The sequence below is a fragment of the Saccostrea cucullata genome, unplaced genomic scaffold, assembly GCF_032062105.1.
Source record: "Saccostrea cucullata isolate Sc308-1 unplaced genomic scaffold, CSIRO_AGI_Scuc_v1 ctg4339, whole genome shotgun sequence".
NCBI lineage: Eukaryota > Metazoa > Mollusca > Bivalvia > Ostreida > Ostreidae > Saccostrea > Saccostrea cuccullata.
In genome coordinates, this window is record NW_026918112.1 from 107,541 (window position 1) to 130,588 (window position 23,048).

General features: G+C 34.8%; 1 protein-coding gene across 2 annotated transcripts; it reads left to right on the plus strand.

The window, feature by feature from the left end:
- Nucleotides 1-1,581: 1,581 nt before the first annotated feature.
- Nucleotides 1,582-19,246, plus strand: LOC134249709 (ubiquitin-like-conjugating enzyme ATG3). 2 transcript variants are annotated; one of them, XM_062732091.1, is made up of 10 exons: nt 1,582-1,725; nt 4,365-4,406; nt 7,188-7,308; nt 10,077-10,187; nt 11,056-11,111; nt 11,315-11,449; nt 12,221-12,373; nt 12,676-12,803; nt 18,085-18,153; nt 19,134-19,246. In XM_062732091.1, the coding sequence occupies exons 1-10, from the start codon at nt 1,654-1,656 to the stop codon at nt 19,213-19,215; spliced, it is 969 nt and encodes a 322-aa protein (XP_062588075.1). In that variant the 5' UTR covers nt 1,582-1,653; the 3' UTR covers nt 19,216-19,246. The 2 variants fall into 2 exon arrangements, with proteins under 2 accessions (XP_062588075.1, XP_062588146.1); XM_062732162.1 differs by lacking the exons at nt 18,085-18,153; nt 19,134-19,246 and adding an exon at nt 17,822-18,003.
- The last annotated feature ends 3,802 nt before the right edge of the window (nt 19,247-23,048 follow it).

The following is a 23,048-nucleotide window of genomic DNA, read 5'->3' on the forward strand; positions in this document are numbered from 1 at the left end:
GTTTTTCAATTATCACTGGCAAACAAATTCAAGGAGAAAATAAAATTCCAGTAAAACATTGGATTGGATAAACAATTCTTATTAATACTTAACCCAAATATGTCAGTAGGTAAATTCATCCAAATAATTTTTTCTCGATACATTCTTGGAACATGGTCAAAATACTAAATAAATATTATTTTAAATCACACATACAACCATCCTTAGTTGGGAATAAAACTCGTACTATTTGGTTAACTGAAAATATAAAAAAAAAAAAAAGTATATATATCTGTATCAGATTTTTCTCCTTACTTCAGTTTTAATTTCATTTTTATAAATATTTCACCTGAATTTAAATACACTTACATGTACACTTTTTTGTCATTTGAATACATTGTATTCGATAAAAAAAAATTCTAAAATGAAGTAATATATTAACAAACAAGTTTATGAAACAAGAATATCAGCTGTCTGGTTTTAAGTCATCATTTCGAAAGTTGTATGGTCGATATACAATGACCTTTGCCCCGTGGGGATCCGGGTTAGAATAGGTCCTCAGTACCCCCTTGATTGTCGTAAAAGGAGACTAAATGGGGCGGTCCTTCGGATGAGACCGTATAAGCCGAGGCCCCGTGTCACAGTAGGTGTGGCACGATAAAGATCCCTCCCTGCTCAAAGGCCCTGAGGGCCGAGCATAGGCCTAAATTTGCAGCCCTTCAACGTCTCCATATCAGTGAAATATTCTGGAGAGGGACGTTAAACAGTTACAATCAATCAATCAATGACCTTTTCAGCAAATTCAATTTATCATTGAGACAAATGCTGACTGACTTTTTTCGTACTAATTGTTGGTTTAATATTTATGCACTGATTTGACAACGGATTTTTTCCTTATTTCCCGATCATGACAAGAAGCACATGGTGGATGTGACCGGTCGGCAGCGGATGATCACAACTCCATGGCACTTGATCCCACCTTCGGGTGTGACCGGTCAGCAGGGGATGCTCACTTCTCCGTGGCATCTGATCATACCTCTGATATTTTGGAGGTACGTGTTTGCTCTGCTCCTATTTTGTATTTTAATGGACTTTTGATCTTGAATACTGTTCGTTATCTCCATGTGTTTCATTTCGTAAATCATGCCTGAAGAACATTGATTGAACTTCCTAGGGTAGAAAAGTTCAAAAAGATAACAAACAATCTATGGATAAAGGAATAATTGAAGTAAACTGCATTTATTTCCTAACTAATTTTTCTTGTCAAAATTTTTACAAATTAAAATTGAACGCTAAACAAAAGCTAAAATTTCCACCGAAATAAGTTACTAGTAGTAGTAGTAGTAAATTTTATTTATAGTCGGACTACATACACATAACACAGAACATGAGCTATAAAGCTCTTTTACCGACTAATCTTGAATACTGTTACTCACAAATCTACATGTATTTAATGCAAATTAAATTTCTTGTCGATTTTTTATGTATTTTTTTTTTCAAATTTATTTATTTATTCATTTTTCTGCATCATGCCAAGAAGCCAGCGTTTGCTTACCCCCCCCCCCCCCCCCCCTTTTTCATCGCTTTGGAACTCTTCTATGAAGAAGTATGAAAATGTAGTTTGTTTCCGGTTGAGTAGGAGGTTCCGTCAACACCGTGCAGAACTATCAAAAAATGCAGAATGTGATTAATGCAGTGAAAGGAACAGCTCTTAATGTTGCCGAGAAGTTTACACCTGTGTTAAAGGTAAAATTTCTTGTTTTATGGATTGTGTATAGACATTACTTATACGTAAAGATGCGTGGGTTGTTCATTGACAGCAGTCTCGTGATTGTAGACAATGACACTAGTGAATATAAATAACTTAATTCAACAGTTAAAACAATGGGTGCCTTTATGTAGAAAATATTTAAGTCTACTTAAATTGATAATATGAAAATCAAACTAGGCTCGGTCTTGGTGTGATTGAGTGAACTTTGATGTTTATTTCTTATTCTACACACACCAAGACTAGAATCAAAATAAATATATGGTCAAGGGTCCTATAGTCGTGCGTGCCCAGTAGTCGTGCACCATTTTGATTGTTGTCAAAAGTTGGTCACGTGCTATGATATTTCGTCATAAACAAATGATTTTCAAAGAAGAGAGATGGAAGTGCCTACTCCAAAACAAAAAGTAAAATATGCAGAGGAAACATTTATTAATTAATCAAATAAACATAAGCATCAATAAAGCCGTCATTTTGCTAATACTCTTTTTTAAGTTTATAAATGTATACTCTACCTGCACGGAAGTGCCACCTATGGATGCGGCGAGCACATTGCTACTTAGCATAATCATACGTGATGGTCACTGGGTATATAACTTTTTCCTCTCATCAATAATCTTAAAAGATGACTTCATAATTTAAATGCTATATTCCCTATACTGAAATGCGTAATTATTTACATAGGAATATGTGTATATAAAGAGTGATGAAAAACTTATGACTTATGTTAGAAAAACAATCGTAAACCTAATTAAGGTCCGACGACACGTTCCTCAATAATATATAACTTTTCTTAAGAATTTGGCATTGAAATATAGGTACTAAAACAAGTTTCCTCACAAAAAATTAGGGTACATTACCAGGCATTTGGACAAGATACCACAGGGTCATATTTCTTATATAACCTTAATGGGTAATCTTCTGAATGGCATATATCGAAATTTTGGGTGTAGTTATATTTAGAAACATTTTGAATACAATGTAGAAATCAGAAGAGAATGACAAATAAATATTTTTTATATAATACCCAGAGATACAAATTATAAATTTGAGGAACGTGTCGTCTGACCTTAATTCAAATAAATTCTAAAAATATTGAATGGATCCTTGAAGAATAACATTTTAGTCACCTGAAATTTGTTTTTAATTTTTTTTCATTTTTCTTGGCGCCCAATATTTGCTGCTACATTTGAGCGCACGACTACTGGTCCAAATTAAATATGAGTAATGACCGACGAAAACTCACTTGTTTTGTGCCCCGATATTTAAATTCAATAAAGAACTTAGAAATATTTTTAATAACAAGAAAATTAGACAATTTAGCCAATTACACGGTAAGTCAAAATATCAGATGAAATAACCATAAGTTTCGTTTAAATTGTACTTAGCACTGATACTCCCTTAAGAGTATGACTACTGGGCACTCAAGGGTATATTCGCAGTAAATAGCATGAGATACGATGTCTAAAATTGAACAGTGACTTGAACAGGAGAGAATTATATTAGCATGATTAGGGTGTAATTTTATGAAAATCAGAGATTTGTTTGGAATAATGTCATATGAAATATTTTTTGAATTACACCATAGTTGCCAACTCCCCCGATTTTTCAACCCGTAACCCGATTATTTTTTATGACCTGGCGGGTCATGCTTATCACCCGATTTTTGCTGAACAACCTGGAAATCTCCCGATTTCCGCATTTGGTTCGTAAATTAGGTTGCACTTTTAATTTCCAGTTACAACCCAAGCTTAGATCTACGTAAACAATGCCGATGGATTAATTATCAGTGCAGGTGTAAACAATTAACTGGGTGTTGTTTTGACCAGAGACATATATGGTTTTATTTGTCTCTGTTTTGACAAATCAATGTTTGAAGTCAATTAAAATGGCTTCCGATAGAACTAGATCATTATCAGGGCCAACAGGAACAAATTGAACCAAACACATGTCTCTGATTGAACCAAGAAAAAGAGAAACAATATTTATGTACATGTCAAGGAATCTTGGAAAAAAAACTTTCATTCTAGATAAAATAAAGTGATCGAAGACAGTGTAGGCCTAACTTCAAATTTAAAACATAATGCAGTAGTTGATTAATTAAGAGAGAGGAAAAATAACTTCAAAACTGAAATTGGTATACTCTCAAATTTAGCAGAAACTGAAAAGGTTTTTATTTTCAAAAATGCACACTTACTTCAGGTCAATACTGAAATATTAAACCTTTTATTCTCATTTTTAACATATAAATTAAATCAAATTATGTATGAATTTTTTGTCATTGTAAATTAAATCCTTTTTCAATAAAAAAAAATTCCCAATACACAAATACTTTGTAAATATAAGTAAAATTTAATCATTTTAATATGTCGTGAATGTTGTTACACGTTATGACCAGATTTTTTACGTTCCAAATCTGGTCATGACCAGATTTTTACATGCTGGAGGTTGGCAAGTATGAATTACACTTCCGACTGATCTTTGATTAAGCCCATGAGTTTGCAAATGAAATAATTGCATTTATTTTTTTTTTTATTTAGTGGGAGTCTGATATAATTTAAATCAAATATTTTTATTTCTAAAGTGACACATTCTTTTTCTTTTCTTTTTTTTCCAGGAGTCAAAATTCAAAGAAACAGGAGTGATCACACCTGAGGAGGTAAATATACATGTACATGCACATGGAATTTCTGCACAAATTGGAATAAATTATTAAATATACATTTTATTGAAATATGGAGACAAGGAGCCAGTAATCTAAGTACTAAGTGTATAGGAACTGAATATAGGCATTAAATTATCAGTATAGCCATAATGTAATTTTTGTCCCCCGCTTGAAAAGTGGGGGATATTATTTTGGGTTTGTCCGTCCGTCCGTCTTTCTGTCTGTCTGTAACGCTTTCGTTTCCACACGATATCTCGAGAACGCTTTGAGCTTTTGCAATGAAATTAAGCATAGCAACTCCCTATGGACTAAAGAAGACCCCTATTGATTTTTAGGTCAAAAGGTCAAAGGTCAAGGTCATAAATAAGCAAATTCTGTCTGTTATAACACTTTCGTTTCCACACGATATCTCAAGAACCGTTTGAGCTATTGCAATGAAATTCCTGTGGCCTAAGAAAGACCCCTATTGATTTTGAGGTCAAAAGGTCAAAGTTCAAGGTCGTAAATTTATACATTCTGTCTGTGTGTAACACTATCATTTCCGGACGATATTTCAAGAAGATTTTGAGCTTATGCAATGTAATTTTATATCAAACTCCCTAAGACCTGTCTCACCCCTCTCAAAGTGCCCCGTCTCATTTGTTTTATTAGTATTTATAGTATTACATGTTTCTATTTTTAGCACAGGGGCATGAGGAGAGTTATTGCGTATAAAACAGGTTCTCGGCGGACGTTATGTTCTTATTACATCTATTAGAACTGTTTAATAAAGGCTAAATAAAACAAACACCGTGGATTGTGTAAAATTTTGACAATACCGAACATGAATATATACATGTATGTGACTTCATGATTGCATATAATTTACCATTTTGCAGAGCGACTCAGTGGTTTAGTGGTATGTCTCTCGCTTCACATGTGAGAGGTCCCGGGTTCGACTCCCAGACGATTCATTATCTTTTTTTTTCCTGAAATATTTTTTTTAACTAAATAATAGTATTCAGCATGTGAAATGAAAAATTTACGAGATGTGGCTTGTACAAACTCATAAGATCATCATTTCAGTGTGTTAAATATTCCATATAAAAAGAATCTTCTATACACATAATCCATATTGCCATATTTTATTTGCTTCAGTATACATGTATACATTTTAGGGATGTCAACGAGTACCCGGTTAACCGGGTACTCGATCGAACGTCCGAGTATCGAATAATAAAATCGGTACTTGGTTACTCGGATGTATATTTTTAAATATTTCTAAGCTTATTTATAAAATACATTAAAACATTGGTTTTAAAACGTAAAATGTTCATTGCACTTGTACATACAGTAATACAGGGTTTCCTATGCCTCTAAAAGACCGTTATCACCTGTGGCAGTGTTTATACAGTAATTACCGTGACCAAGCACCTGCTACCTACCTGGCTTTTCTCACTTTCAACTGTCTTCTACCCTTATGTTTACTTTGCTTTAATTATTTGTTTTCATTGAACATCGTTTAAGGTCCATTATATTTAAATAAATTAAATAATTTTGTCAATTCTCCAAGAAGCCGTAAATTCTCGGGAAAAGAGACAGACGATATTGCACGTGCGATTGTTAATATGGAAGCGTTCGATTACATGCCATTTAATGCAAATGGTTGAAGGCAAATGCTTTAAAAATCTTATGTCCATCGTTGCTCCAAACTACAACATACCGTATCGTAATTCTCTGAAATCTAGGATCGAAAAGTGTACAAAGTTCGTAAATTCGCACTGTTATAGAATAACTTGATCAAGTTGACACCCTACATGTACCTCAGACAACTTATCACTTGGACGTCAAACGCATTAAAGAGTTACATTACAATTACGGAACAGATTATTTTTTTTAATCAAAAACACTGTGAACCCTTTATGATTTTATTTCTCGTATTCATCTGATAAATAATTTTAAAATTGAACTTTCAAAAAAATGTTAGATTAAATTTCGTCGTGCACAAAGTGGTCATATTAGTTACATAGTCTTTTAGTGACAGGGTAGACTCTATGGGATGATACCTGGTTAGTAAATTTCATACCTGGCGAGGCGGAGCCGAGTCAGGTATGAAATTTACTAACCAGGTATCATCCCATACCCTGTCACTAAAAGACTATGTAACGAATTTACCCCACCGATGAAACATTTACGTTTTATCTGTGGTTTATGAATGGTTTTCTCTGCTAAATGCTTCATCGCGCTTATACTGTGCCTATTATGACGTCACGTTTGTGTTTGTGACGCAATACATCGACCAGGTATGGATTTTACTGACCGGGTATGGATTTACAACTGACCGGGTATAAGTAATCCACTGCCTTCACGTGACAGACTTCAACCAATCGTAAGCCAGGATTTCACGGAAAAATCGACAGAGGTGGGGTAATAATTGTTACAACGCATTTCCAGGTAACCTCCGTACAAGAGTTTAAAATTTTTTACAGTTATCAATTAACTTGTTCATATTTATTTACACTTTTACCGAGTACCTGGGTACTCGATCGGAAAAACGTCCGAGTAACCGAGTATTAAAAATTGACCGATTTGACATCCCTAATACATTTAATAATTCTACAAATTCAGTCAGGGGGATCCGACTCCCTCCCCCCCTCCCCCCGAACGCTACATAGTTTACTTTTTCCCTGAGCAGGGGACACAAATTCTCTGAATTAGCTTGTTTTATTTAATTATCAGTATAGCCATATAGTGAATTTTAATATGTTCTGAAGACAATTTGATTTTTTTTTTCAGTTTGTGGCAGCAGGGGACCACTTGGTGCACCACTGTCCAACATGGCAATGGTCGACCGGTGACGAATCTAAAGTTAAACCCTACCTCCCCAAGGACAAACAATTCCTCATCACTAGAAATGGTAAATATCTGTCTTACTATGCTTAATGTTTGTAGCCTAAAATTAAGTCCTAGCTACCTTATGAAGGAAAAATTATTCCTCATCACTAGAAACATGAGAAATGATAGATATCTGCCTTACTTTGCATAATGGGTGTAGTCTAAAGTTAAACCCTACCCCCACCCCCACCCCACCTCCCTCCCCCAAGGACAAGCAATTCCTCATCACTAGAAATGGTAGATATCTGTTTAACTGTGATTAGTGTGTGTAGCTCTCTTGTACACAGTATTTTTAGATTTTCTTTTCAGTTTAATTTGAATTCAAACATTTGTTGGCACAGAGAAATTGTTTTATAAGACTATTTTTTCTGGTTATTTTTAATGTTTCCTTGTGTTTTCTAGAGCTTTGTTTAAAAATGCAGTTCCTGTCTTTAATTTGACTAAGTTATGTCATCACAATTAACAAGGAATTGAATAGAAGAATTGTCAAATTAATATTTCCTCATGAAGACAAGGGGTTTGGAGTCTTAATAATGTTTCCAAAAAGAAAAAAACTAACTAAAAATTGTTAAAGCGACATGTGTTCATTTGAGCTATCTTCAATGTCAATGAAACAGGAAAGTTTAAACCCATTGTTTTAACTCATTGTTTATGCAAGAACAGATTGGGTTGGAGATAACTGCATTTGGACTTTGACCGGGATTTTAATTAAACAGTAAACACTTTTGCAGTTATTGCAAGTTTTCAACAATTTTTGTCTGTCTTAGTAACTGGAACTTAGAGAAGCATACCCCTAAAGGATGTAAATCCTGCATGTAAAAATCAGTCAGTGGATGTTCTCAAGTGAAAATTGCATGATGGGTACAAGTCATAAGTGGTAAAATAAATTAGCTAAGCAACTGGTTACACAGAAAAAAATACAATCTAAGAACATGTAAAGTAAAGAAAGACACTGAAGAAAAAGGGTTAAAACCACTTTGTTAAACAACTTGTGAATACGATTTATTTTAATCTTGTTACATATTTCTAATTTTAAATAAGGAGGGATTAACATGTATCAATCAATGTGTTTATTCTAAAATACTAATCATTCTTTTAGCAAGGAAAATAAAAAAAAATGCAACGTCCCACCCTCTCCACCCACGGGCACCATCCCAAGCAATCTTTCTCCCCAGCAGTAAATACTTCCTACACTCCTGATCTTAAATCATGATATGTATATATTCAAGACATGGCTGTCTCTCCTACTTTAAAAATTTTTGGATTATTATATCTTTACATATTTTTATAATGTGATTTTAAACAATTGTTACATTTCATTAAGGCCATGTTTTTAGCTCACCTGAGCCGAAGGCTCAAGTGAGCTTTTCTGATCAAAATTTGTCCGTTGTCTGTCGTTGTTGTCGTCGTCGTTGTCGTTGTCGTCGTAGTCGTTGTAAACTTTTCACATTTTCATCTTCTTCTCAAGAACCACTGGGCCAATTTCAACCAAACTTGCTACAAAGTATCCTTGGGTAAAGGGGATTTAACTTTGTTCAAATGAAGGGCCACACCCTTTTCAAAGAGGAGATAATTATGAATTAGAGAAAAATTAATGGCATTCTTAAAAAATCTTCTTCTCAAGAACCACTGAGCCAGGAAAGATGAAACTCATATGGAATCATCCTCAGGTAGTGTTTATTCAAGTTTGTTCAAATCATGACCCCCGGGGATAGGGTGGGGCCAAAATGGCCGACCAAAGTTTAACATAGGAATATATAGAAAAAATCTTTAAAAATCTTCTTCTCAAGAACCACTGGGCCAGGAAAGATGAAACTCATGTGGAATCATCCTAAGGTAGTGTAGATTCAAATTTTTTCAAATCATGACCCCCGGGGCTAGAGTGGGGCCAAAATGGCCGACCAAAGTTTAACATAGGAATGTATAGGAAAATATCTTTAAAAATCTTCTTCTCAAGAACCACTGGGCCAGGAAAGTTGAAACTCATGTGGAATCATTCTCAGATAGTGTAGATTCAAGTTTGTTCAAATCATGACCCCCGGGCTAGGGTGGGGCCAAAATGGCCGACCAAAGTTTTACATAGGAATAAATAGAAAAAATCTTTTAAAATCTTCTTCTCAAGAACCACTGGGCCAGGAAAGATGAAACTCATGTGGAATTATCCTCAGGTAGTGTAGATTCAAGTTTGTTCAAATCATGACCCCCGGGGCTAGGGTGAGGCCAAAATGGCCGACCAAAGTTTAACATAGGAATATATAGAAAAAATCTTTAAAAATCTTCTTCTCAAGAACCACTGGGCCAGGAAAGATGAAACTCATGTGGAATTATCCTCAGGTAGTGTAGATTCAAGTTTGTTCAAATCATGACCCCTGGGGCTAGGGTGGGGCCAGAATGGCCGACCAAATTTTTACATAGGAATATATAGGGAAACCTTTTAAAATCTTCTTTTCAAGTACTTCAAAGCCATGATTAGTGCTATTTTTCTATTTATATGGAATCATCATCAGATAGTGTAGATTCTAATTTTTTTCAAATCATGACCCCTTGGGGGGTTAAAATTCAACCCCCCCCCCCCCCCCCCAGTAAACTTTCAGTTCTGATCTGATATGTGCTTTTTTTCTAGCCATTGTGCTCAGGTGAGCGCTGTGGCCCCTGGGCCTCTTGTATAACTGTTACAATTCTTTATGGTGTCTTGTTATATCTTGATTGTTTTTCTCTGTAGTGCCTTGTTATATAATGAGTATTTTTCTCTGTAGTGCCTTGTTATATGTTGATTGTTTTTCTCTGTAGTGCCATGTTATAAAAGAGTAAAACAAGTAGACAGTCACAAAGAAGAACAGGAGAAAGTCATAGAGGCTGACGATGAAGATGGCGGATGGGTGGATACGCATCATTACCCAGGTAAATCACAGGTGGATAAGCATCATTATTTCCTATGTAGCATGTAACACTAGTTTTGATTGGTTACAGAGTTGGATGTAAATTTTCAGGCACTGGACTTGGGCCATGGGTAAAAAAAACATGACGTCACAATGCATGCTTTTTCTATGATAAAAACCAAGTAACATGACGTCATGATGCCTTGTAGTACGTCATTATCTTATCGATAGATTGTCATTGAGATAATAATAGACTCTGATGTTTACAAAGAATTGTTATGGGTACATAGGAATGAATTTGTTATCAAGGTCCAATCAAGGGTGTACATGGATTTAGCCTGGGTTTTATTCCCTGAGGCCTCAGGGTGTATGGAATGCAACTTGGGTAGCCCTTGATTGAACTTAAGATAATGTAAATTCCTTATTTTTCGCGAGTACTTATTATTGCAAATGGACTTTTCAATGTCAAATCGCGAGAATTATAATTCACGAATGGATGGTTGGTCGAGAGATTTTATGTTGATTTCAGCACAATAAAAATGAAGGCAGGTAATTTTATTTCTGATGTGGTGCTTCTCCCGAAATTACCCGATAATTATTTCCATGTGAATATTTTTGAATCTACAGTAACTAATATTATCCATGTAAGTGACAGATAGCTGGATATGAATCATTTTCTCATTTATGGGTTCTATGAAATATGCCTATGTGGCAATTGTGTGTGATATCACAAACCAATTGCTCACACAGAACTTGAAAAGATTCCTTAATAAACATATATTGTTGGAGATACTACATGAGATTTTAAGCAATGACTATAATTATCTTTAAGATGGATGTCAGAGATTACAGTTTATAAACTTCACATTGATTCAGTGATTGTCTTTCAGATCCAGGGGCAACATCTCTCCAGGAGGCTGTACAGGAAATGACCTTGGACAGCAAGGTCAGTCGTGGTTACTAAGTAACATAATGACCTAAATATACAGTAAAGTCAGTCTTGGTTACTAAGTAACATAGTGACCTTAATATACAGTAAAGTCAGTCGTGGTTACTATTATGTTCTATTTAGATTTTAGAATAGAAAGGCTTTACACTCAGGGTATCAATCTCAACTGAGCTAAGTATATTTTGATGGAATATTTTTAGGACAAAACGGGGTCGTTATCAGCCGAGGAAGGGAAGAAAGCTGCTGATGATGATGACGACGATGAAGATGATGATGAAGAAGCCATGGACATGGAGGCATTCGAACAAAGTGGGATGTTAGAGGAAGAAGACAATGTAAATAATTACTAGCTTTAGAATCAGAGGTATTCGAGCAAATGTTTATAGCTTAATATTTCCATTTCTAAATTTTTTCTCTATAATAACCCTTTGAAAGTAAGCGGAGTTGATTTCCTGATAATTCTGCCGGAATGTAAATTAGGCAGGTTGATAGGTCAGCAGCTAAGGAGGCCTAATACGCATGCAAATCTCGTGCGCATCTGTCTCTTTGACGCTAAGGAGGCCAAATATGCATGTAAATCTCGTGCGGCTGCCTTTGTGTTTGACGTCAGTGTGCGAGGACTATTGAAATTGGCATGGAAGTCCTCCTGTAATTTAAATCGATTAGTCTACATTCTTAATGTCTAAGTCTACAATTTTATTTCACAATGAAAGGGAAATATAAGGAATCACTGTCTAGTTTTGAGAGTATGCCAGGGACATCAACAATAGTGGGAAACATGGGATAATTTTAGCATAACGGGCTTCGCCCGTTATGCAAATTATCCCATGTTTCCCACTATTGTTGATGCCCTGGCATACTCTCAAAACTAGACAGTGATTCCTTAATTAATCTCTGTGGTTTCCTCTTATTAACCTCTGTGGTTTCATTTTTAGACCACTTTATTAACCTCTGTGGTTTCATTTTTAGACCACCTTATTAATCTCTGTGGTTTCCTTTTATTAATCTCTGTGGTTTCATTTTTAGGCCACCTTATTAATCTCTGTGGTTTCCTCTTATTAATCTCTGTGGTTTCCTCTTGTTAATCTCTGTGGTTTCCTTTTAAGGCCGCCTTGGACCCCACCACCATGGTGAGACGACAGGATTCGGAGAGTGGTGGTATAGAGAGTGGAATATTACAGACGAGGACGTACGACCTTAACATCACGTACGACAAGTATTACCAGACTCCAAGACTCTGGCTGTTTGGATATGATGAGGTAAGAAAAACCTATATACACATACTGTTACAGTAGTAAACTTAATTTTTGCAACACCTTGTTTTTGTGAGATCATCAATAACTCTGATTAGCAAGACTAAATTTTTACAATTTGATGTTTTTGCTCTTTGTAATCTTTAGGATTACTAATATATGTGAGAATAAAATTTTTGCAAGCACATTGTCATTAAAAATTATCTTCTCACTAATTAAAAGTGATTTACAGTACCAAATATTCAAGAATCTTATATTATTGAGATTTTTTTTGAATCATGGACCAATCAAATATTTTACATTTTTAGAATCGCAAACCTCTTACTGTGGAACAAATGTATGAAGACTTCAGTCAAGATCACGCAAAGAAAACAGTTACCATGGAAGCCCATCCACATTTACCAGGACCCCCAATGGCTTCAGTTCATCCTTGCAGGTAAGACCTTATTTAGAATCAAATTATCCCAGCAGGTAAACAGAACACAGTCAATGTACTGTAGATCACTAAATTTTCGCGACACCTTATTTTCGCGAGATAATCATTGACTCTTGATTAGCGAGACAAAATTTGCGCGAGTTGAGGTTATTGCTTTATATATTCTTAAGGAATACTATTATACGCGAGAATTAAATTTTCGCGGGCACGCTGTCTCGCGTAATTACGCGAAAATAAAGTTCTCGCGAATAAAAAGTGATTTACAGTACCTAGATCATACAAATCTTCAAAATCTGAATGAAATGCTTAATTGATGTAGTCAAGCAGTCAAAACAAAAATGTAATTCAGCATTGTTTTGCTGAAAAAAGTATTGATTTATAAGGGGGATTGGAAATTCACAGAATTCATCATATATACATCAAATTACAAAATAATGACAGAAATGAAGCACAAGTTTACAATTTTAAAAAAAAGCTTCTATTTATTAGATAAAGAGGTAGTTTATGATTTTAGAATATCTGAGTACTTTCAGAACTTTAATTTTTCTAGACAAATACTTGATTTTGGGTAGACAAATCAGGGTTCGACACTAACGGTAGACCGGCGGCCCGAGTCCACCAAAACATTGGAAGGTCCACCAAATGTTCAGGACTAGGTGGACCGTCGGTCCACTTAAAATTTAAACACCATATTTAAAGAGAGTAAAATTCTAGGATTTTTTTTCTTTAAATCGAAATCCGTAACTCAAATTATTAATTCCTCCATACCTGTATAATACAAGAAATAAATATACATGTATGTAAATAATGTTTAGGTAATCAGGGGTGGGGGGCAAGCAACTCGATATATTTTTCATGTAAAATTGATAACTCCAATATTAACAATAATATTGAGACGCAAGAACATTCAACACGGACCTTGAATAAAGCATGAAAAATCTGTGCCAAATTAGCCAGTCTCTCCTCTGTTTACGTAATGCACAGAAAGGTGTGAAAATTACACTGGGTAACAGGAAATCGCTTCACGCCTGAACGCACACAGTTAGAGATAATTAGAATTGATTGACAGCTGCAGTTATGCATTTTTTTTTTTTCAAATAGATGTTCAAACAGGCGTAATTAACTATTATCTGCAGCTTCATTTTCTTTTCTTGATATACATATTATTTCACTACTTATTTGAATAAATAATAAATTTAGAAAATAATTAATTAATACAGATACATGTACCTATGTCAGTTTTGCACTGTAGTAAAAAAAAATGATCTAGCCAGGGATACATGAAAAATTCACTTGTTTAATAATTACCGGTAAACAAATTAATTAATACATGTAATTGGAGTTCCATATTTAATCTACCTGTGGAAGCGAAATAAATGCAGGTTTTCACCATTGTAATTTGATTTAATAATAATTATTAGGTCACCTGAGTAAACTCAGGTGACCTATTGCTATCTGTTTTTGTCCGTCATCGTCCGTCGTCCGTCGTGCGTCGTGCGTTAACATTTGAACATTTTCAGCTTCTTCTCTGCAACCACTGAACCAGTTTCAACCAAATTTGGCACAAAGCATCTATGGGTGAAGGGGAACAAAAATTGTGAATTTCATGATCCCTGCCCCCCTGGGGCCTGAGGGGTTGGGCCAAAACCACTAAAATTAATGCAATCTTTAAAAATCTTCTTCTTTACTCCTGGACATCAAGCAGTCTAACTGTTTGCATGATTGTAATCAGCAATGAGTCCTCTACCAAAATTGTAAAATTCATGGCCCTGGGGTCAGGGGTTCTAGTGCTAGGGCGGGGCTAAATAAGTAGGTAGTGAAAATGCATTATTTCTTTGAAAATCTTCTTCTCTGCTCCTGGGTATTAAATAAACCAACTAAGTACATAGTTATGATGAGCAAGAGTGCCTCTACCAAAATTGTGAATTTTATGGCCCCAGGGTCAGGGGTTCTGGTGTTAGGGCGGGGCTCTATTGATTATATATAGTGAAAATACATGAATTCTTTGAAAATCTTCTCCTCTGCTCCTGGGTATTAAATAAACTAACTAAGTACATAGTTATGATGAGCAAGAGTGCCTCTACCAAAATTGTGAATTTTATGGCCCCAGGGTCAGGGGTTCTTGTTTTAGGGTGGGGCACTTATGATTATATGGTGAAATGCATGAATTCTTTGAACATCCTGGTTAATATGCTAATGATCTAATTACATATTTAAGGCCAGGATTTATTTTATTTTCAGTTTTACAAACCCTCCGCTCAAGGTTTTGAATGTTCAGAAAAAAATAAAACAATTTTTTTCTTTCCGATGTCAAATTTGAGTCGGCATCGAGATTTCACATTTACGAACTCGCACTTCCGGGTCTACGATCTCGAAACGGCGGGTAAATAAAGCTAGTTCTGAGAAGATAGCTTGGTTTAGTGTAAAATTCATCGATACGAGTGCCATTCAAAAAGTTTCACCTGTTCAAAGGACAAATAAAATGCTGACGACTTTGTTGCACAGTGACATGCTGGTGAGATAATTATGTATTCGTTTCAAAAGTATCTGTCTGTAAATTATTTTCCTCCCCCAGGTTTTAAACTGCCCGTGGTAGCTGTTGCATATTGCCAGCGGGCAGCAACATTGTTTAGGTCTCTGTTATAGCTTACAGTCTAAGCATCATTCTTCAGAAAAGGGTTGCTTATGCATCAGATGTAATGAATAAAACTATGGGAGAAGTTCAGTCCATTTGAGGAAGAAATTGTTAAGGCAAGAAAATACAAATATATACAGGCATGTAGTATCATTTGTATCAGCCAGAAAAATTATTTTACACTTGATTGAAAAAATGTTCACCCTACACCCGCAATACCCCCTGTCTGTTTTATGATAGGATTAAATTTTAGAACAATGTCTACACATTCACCTAACACATATTAAAAAAAAATGAAGATATATTGAAAGACTTTTAAAGAATTGATTTTTTAAAATATATTTTGACCAACATCACAAAATTTATATAACTGGCCCAAACTGGCAGATGATGAAATAAGCAATGTTTTACTTTCCTATTTGTAAGCATTATGTGTCCAGTGGTAAGGAGCCTATTATAATAGCATAAAAAAAAGAATGTACAAATGTTAATAATTGATTTATCAAAAAAAAATTTTGATTTCCTTCTCCTTTGGGACTTTTTTATTCTCATGTTCATAACTAAACCTAAACAAAAAAAAAATGCTGGCCTTATAATGAAGAAAGGGGCCTCTTTCGAAATAGATACTTTCAGGGACGCTGGGTCAGGGGTACCAGGGGGGTACTTTGACTAAAAATAAATTAATGCTTTGAAATCTGCCCTTTGATAAGCAATGGTGCCTTGTTCAAAATTTGTGAATTTCATGGCTTTTGGATTAAAACACGAACCAAATACAATCGCTGGAAAGTTGTTACATGATACTCAGGTGACCTATAAGGCCCATGGGCCTCTTGTTAAAATATTTCGTTGGTTTGTAGATTAATTGTTTTTTTAAGTTTTACAATACAGTGGATTCCATTTAATCAGATAGTGGTTAAACGAATATTTCGGCTACTCTGATACAATATCAGAGCACAAAACCATTTCTTATATATTTATTAATAATTTCAACTGATATTCTGATAGGAAAATATGGGATTTTCGTTTTATCTGATACAAAAATTTCGCCTATCATAGTGATTTTCATAATAATTGTCTCGTTCACACCTCTACCTTCTGTATGTAAATCCTTTGTTTACACAAGTTTGACACTTCCAGACACGATAATGAGGGGATTAGTCACGGCTGAGCGGGCGAGCACCTTACCTGTGTTAACAGTGGGCACACTAGATCGATATGTTTTGATAACAATGGTGATGACCGGCTTGGGTGTTAATTTAGATCATTGATAATTGGCTTGTGTGCAATTTTTGTTTGGTGTGAAGTTTTAATTATTGAACTGTTCAGTTTGAATATGACACTTCGCTTGGACATTAAATTAAAATTATCAGAATTAGACTGTCTATTAAATGGTAGCGCTTGGTCATTTAGTTGAATATGTGGTCACTTATAAGTGCAATTTTAAGAATTAAAACACATGCACTCCGTATAAATATACGTCTGAAAATTTAATCAATCAATGACATAACATACAAGTAAAGATGAAACAATAAACTTTTTTTTATTTATTAATCAGCAATCCGGAAAAAAATGGTCTACGTAATATAGTCATGTATTCAATCAACTTCCGTTTTTCCAAAATGGATGCCATCAACGAATGGGATGAATGTAAACAGGTGCCTGGTGCTAACAAGATTTATAGAGATGGAAATAAGTTTTATACTGCAATTAAAAACAAATTATTCATACAAAATCACATTGAACTTGTTATTATAAATCAAGTGAAATAATTCATTTCCTGACTTGGTACATGCATCGAACGAAAACGAAAGTACAGGTACGTAAAACAACCTTGTTGAAATTGTTACTTGTGTACTGTAGATATCTCTGCTGTTTGTATAGAAATATTGCAATCGGCTATTCCAATATTCGGCTATACGGATAAAATTATTCTGACAACCTGACTATCCGTTTAAACGGAACCCACTGTATTTCTGAAAAAATTCTTACTAGTCCTTAATGTTGATTTGATTCTGTTGAATGGTTAGATTTATGCTTTATTGGTCTGTCTGGAATCGGTATATATTAAAGTTAGTTTTAATTAATGCCTTGTGTAATGATTCATTCATTAAATAAAAACATTTATAAAGGTCCACCAGATATTAAGAAGGTCCACCAATAATTTTTGACAAGTGGACCTGCGGTCCACCAAGGCAAAAAAGTTAGTGTCGAACCCTGTTTCAAATACCATGATTTTGTAGACAAATACTTTGATAATTGTTGACAAATACTTTGATCATTATAGACTTGCTGATCTGATGTGATAAGCACTTTTGGTATTTTGATTTTTTTTTTTTAGAAAATGCTGATGTGATGAGTACTTTCAGTATTTTGAATTTTGTAGACATGCTGATGTGATGAGTACTTTCAGTACTTTGAATTTGAAGACATGCCTATGTGATGAGTACTCTCAGTACTTTGATTTTTGTAGACATGCTGATGTGATGAGTACTTTCAGTACTTTGATTTTTGTAGACATGCTGATGTGATGAGTACTTTCAGTACTTTGATTTTTGTAGACATGCTGATGTGATGAGTACTTTCAGTACTTTGATTTTTGTAGGCATGCTGATGTGATAAGTACTTTTAATATGTTGATTTTTTTAGACATGCCGATGTGATGAAGAAGATTATCCAGATGGTGGCAGAGGGAGGGGGAGACCTCGGGGTCCATGTGTATCCTTTGTTAAATCGAGTTCAAGATTCATTTTCTTCTTTTATAAATCAAGTTCAAGATTATATCATCTGTTTATCCTGAATTTAAATCAAGATCAAGATTCACTTTCTGGCTGGGGGCCCCATTCATTTTTTTAAGATCTGTGGAAAGCATGATTTCAGAAATAGGCTTTTTAATGCAACAGATAAACAAATGCTTGTTGTCAATGACCATGCTGATATGAATCACTTTAATAATTGAGATATTATGTTCTCTTTCTGTCAGTTTAGATACTATATTATTGCAATTATTCCTTAAAAGAGACGGAATTTTTGGTGTGATTTTATAGCAGAAGATGAAGTTTATTTCTGTGAAAAATTAAGTTGAATGAAGTTTTGTGAATGTGGTGTGATAACTCGGTTTAATTTTTTAATTTTTTTACTGTTTAGGTGGAATTTCTAGATTTGGTGATACTTCCTCAAAAGTCTATGATTCTGAATTTTTTAAAAACCCTTCAATACAATATAGCATGAATAATTTTTAAATCTAATGAATTCTTAGATCTTCATTTCATATAAATAGGAAAGGCATAAGGAAGTTCTCAATATATTTCTGGTTCCTGATTCACAAATACCAAAGTCAAACATCTTGGTACAGTCATTATTACGTATTGGTACTTGTTTAAAATCAATTACTCCAGTATTTTCAACAAATTAAGGATGTGTGTCTGGTATTTCTCACTGCATTTCCTGGTGCTAACCTAGACAGAATCTGAAGTCACTCAGGTCTAATGTCCAAAAAATTATTAATTTCCCTGAAAACATAACCAAATACATGTACAGGCATCATAATTTTACCAATAAATATTTGACTCTCAGAAAAGACACTTATAAAGCCTTAGATCTCCTGCATGAAGGGCTATCAACATCAAAATAAATGTAACTCTTGTAAGCACTTTATACAGGGCTCCATTTCTTTTTGATGCCTTGACTTCAATCAGATACCTTATGATTTTTCTAAAATTTGTGCAAGCAGTGATTCCAACAATAGAGTACGACTTTACTAGGGACTTTACCATGTGACCAGCATTTACCACATGTCATGTGATCAGCTTTGGATGCAGAATTGAGATGAAAGGGTCATTGAGAAATTATTTATTGTTCCGTGTACAGAAGTGTCTTTTAAATCAATACAAGTAATTGTACATATATTGTGTTCATACTATTGTCATAATTATAATAATTATTATAATAATTACATTTTAAATTTGTTAATAAATTTTGCAATGTATGAAGAAGTCAGCTGCTGTGTTATTGTCTTATATTTTGTTTGTGGACATTTTAAAAAAAAGAACACTGGCAAAACAAGAATAAAAGACATTGCAATATACATGTACTTTAAATTTGTTCCTTTTTTATGAAACCAAAATATAATTTCAAAAAGGGCATGTTTCTTGATCAGCGTATGATTGGAAGCAGAATTATCTACTTTTTAGTTGCCTGGAATACATCATGTTACAAGCTAGGAAAAATCAGCAAAAACTGTCCAAAATATTTTTTTATAATATATTGGTTCCAGTATTTTGTAAATGTCTTAACTTGGGTTAGTGGTGACTGTGTGACTATGGTATTTTTCTATGTAATTTTCATCCCCACAACATCAGGGGACCTGCTGACAAATTTCATTTTATTTTTAGCTCTTCTGAGCCAAAGGCTCAAAGAGCTAATGCTATGGCCATTTGTGTGGTGTGCGTAAACTTTTTAGAATATGGGCCATAACTCAAGAACCCCTTGGTCAATCAGTACCAAATTTGTTACAGGGTATCCTTGGCCCAAGGGCTACCCTTTATACTAAAATAAGGGTCGGGACCCTTAAACAAGGGGAGATAATCAGGAAAACAAAAAAAAAAGTACTGGTTGCTAAAAAATCTTCTTCTCCATAACCACCAGGCAGATTTTCACCAAACTTTCATACAAGGAATAGGATATGTCGAAGATTAAAATTTGCACGGGGAATTACCCTGGGGCAAAGGGCGTGGTCTCATGTTACTTCAAAGTTGACCTAAATTTACAATTAATAAAAACGTGTATATTTTGCTTACTATAAGGACTAGGATCATCAAGTCTTGTAAGTTGATGCATCTTATGACTTCACATCATGTTAACTCAAAAGTAGGTCACGGTGACCTACTTTTTAAATTTTGCTGGGATTTGTTTTCAAATTGATTTGAAGGCATATTTTGGACACTTTAAGGCCTATGATCATCAAACTTTGTCAGTTGAAGCATCTTGGGTCCTCGAACAATGTCGCCTTAAAAGTAGGTCACCGTGACCTACTTTTTGAACTTTATGACTTATCCTTTTAAAAACATTAAATCCCATTATTTCACACACTGGGAGGTTTACAATCATCAAATCTTGTACTTTGATGCATCTTGGGACCTTAAAACATATTATGAAAAAGTAGGATACTGTGACCTACTTTTTAGCTCACTTGAGCCGAAGGCTCAAGTGAGCTTTTCTGATCAAAATTTGTCCGTTGTCTGTCGTTGTTGTCGTAGTCGTCGTCGTTGTAGTCGTTGTTGTAAACTTTTCACATTTTCATCTTCTTCTCAAGAACCACTAGGCCAATTTCAACCAAACTTGGTACAAAGTATCCTTGGGTGAAGGGGATTAAAGTTTGTTCAAATGAAGGGCCACGCCCTTTTCCAAGGGGAGATAATTATGAATTAGAGAAAAATTAATGGCATTTTAAAAAAATCTTCTTCTCAATAATCACTGGGCCAGGAAAGATGAATTTCATGTGGAATCATCCTCAGGTAGTATAGATTCAAATTTGTTAAAATCATGACCCCCGGGGGTAGGGTGGGGCCAAAATGGCCGATCATAGTTTTACATAGGAATATATAGGAAAAATCATTAAAAATCTTCTCAAGAACCACTGGGCCAGGAAAGATGAAACTCATGTGGAATCATCCTCAGGTAGTGTAGATTTAAATTTGTTCAAATCATGCTCCCCAGGGGTAGGGTGGGGCCAAAATGGCCGATCAAAGTTTTACATAGGAATATATAGGAAAAATCTTTAAAAATCTTCTTCTCAAGAACCGCTGGGCCAGGAAAGATGAAACTCATGTGGAATCATCCTCAAGTAGTGTACTAGATTCAAGTTTGTTCAAATCATGCCCCCCAGGGGTAGGGTGGGGCCAAAATGGCCGATCAAAGTTTTACATAGGAATATATAGGAAAAAATCTTTAAAAATCTTCTTCTCAAGAACCGCTGGGCCAGGAAAGATGAAACTCATGTGGAATCATCCTCAGGTAGTGTAGATTCAAGTTTGTTCAAATCATGCCCCCCAGGGGTAGGGTGGGGCCAAAATGGCCGATCAAAGTTTTACATAGGAATATATAGGAAAAATCTTTAAAAATCTTCTTCTCAAGAACCATTCAGACAGGAAAGATAAAACTCATGTGAAATCATTCTCAGGTAGTGTAGATTCAATTTTTTTTAATTATGACCCCCAGGGGTAGGGTTTTACATAGGAATATATTGGGAAAATCTTTAAAAATCTTCTTCTCAAGAACTACTGAGCCAGGAAAGATGAAACTCATGTGGAATCATCCTCAGGTAGTGTAGATTCAAGTTTGTTCATATCATGCCCCTGGCGGTTGGGTGGGGCCAAAGTGACCGATCAAAGTTTTACATAGGAATATATAGGAAAAATCTTTAAAAATCTTCTTCTCAAGAAGTGATTAAGACAGGAAAGATAAAACTCATGTGAAATCATTCTCAGGTAGTGTTAATTCAAATTTGTTCAAATCATGACCCCCGGGAGGGTAGGGGCCAAAATGGTCGATCAAAGTTTTTCGTAAGAATATATAGGGAAATCTTTTAAAATCTCCTTCTCAAGTACTTCAAAGTCATAATTAGTGATATTTATATGAAATCATCCTCAGGTAGTGTAGATTCTAGTTTGTTCAAATCATGACCCCCTGGGGGGTTAAAATTTAAGCCCCCCTCCAAACTCAGTAAACTTTCATTTCTGATCTGATATTTGCTTTTTCCTAGCCGGTGTGCTCAGGTGAGCACTGTGGCCCCTGGGCCTCTTGTTGAATTTTGCCAACATTTGTTTTCAAATTGTTTAAAACGCATATTTTGATTACCTTCAGACCTACGATCATCAAACTTGGTCAGTAGATGCATCTTGGGTCATTGAAAAATGTCGACCAAAATGTAGGTCACAATGGCCTACTTTCGACATTTTATGGCTATATTTAAGTATCTTAAGTATTTATTGGCCTAGAATTATAAGAGTCGATGCATATTTGGTTTTCGGAGAGCGACGACCAAAAAGTTGGTCACTGTGACCTACTTTTGACATTTTATGGCTTTATTTATCTCCGGTACTTATTGACTTAGAATCATCAAACTTTGTGAGCTGATGCATCTTGGGTTTTCAGAGAGTGAGGACCAAAAAGTAGGTCACAGTGACCTACTTTTGACATTTTTATGGCTATATTTAAGTATCTCAGGCACTTATTGGCTAAGAATCATCAAACTTTGTCAGTTGAGGCATCTTGGGTTTTCGAAGATAGTCGACCAAAAAGTAGGTCATCGTTACTGTGACCTACTTATGGTATTTTATAATTATATTATAATATCTTCAGTCTTAACTGGCTAAATATTATCAAACTTTGTAAGTTAATAGAGTTTGAGGATTCTAATAGAAGTGATAGATTGTACAATTTATCAGAAGAGCGATTCAAGGCCCTTGGGCCTCTTGTTAGACTTGTCTCTCTCGGAGACGAAGCAACAATCATATTGAAATAAGATTAAGTCAACACTTACAATGCATGTTTTATGCATTGATTATCACCAATAGGCTTAATGTGATTAACATGAAATCCATGATTATATA

Coding starts and splice junctions, on each gene's coding strand:
- LOC134249709 (XM_062732091.1), top strand. CDS start 1,654: ATGCAGAATGTGATTAATGCAGTGAAAGGAACAGCTCTTAATGTTGCC. Junction 4,407..7,187: donor GAGTGATCACACCTGAGGAG/GTAAATATACAT, acceptor TTTTTTTTTCAG/TTTGTGGCAGCAGGGGACCA. Junction 11,450..12,220: donor TGTTAGAGGAAGAAGACAAT/GTAAATAATTAC, acceptor TTTCCTTTTAAG/GCCGCCTTGGACCCCACCAC.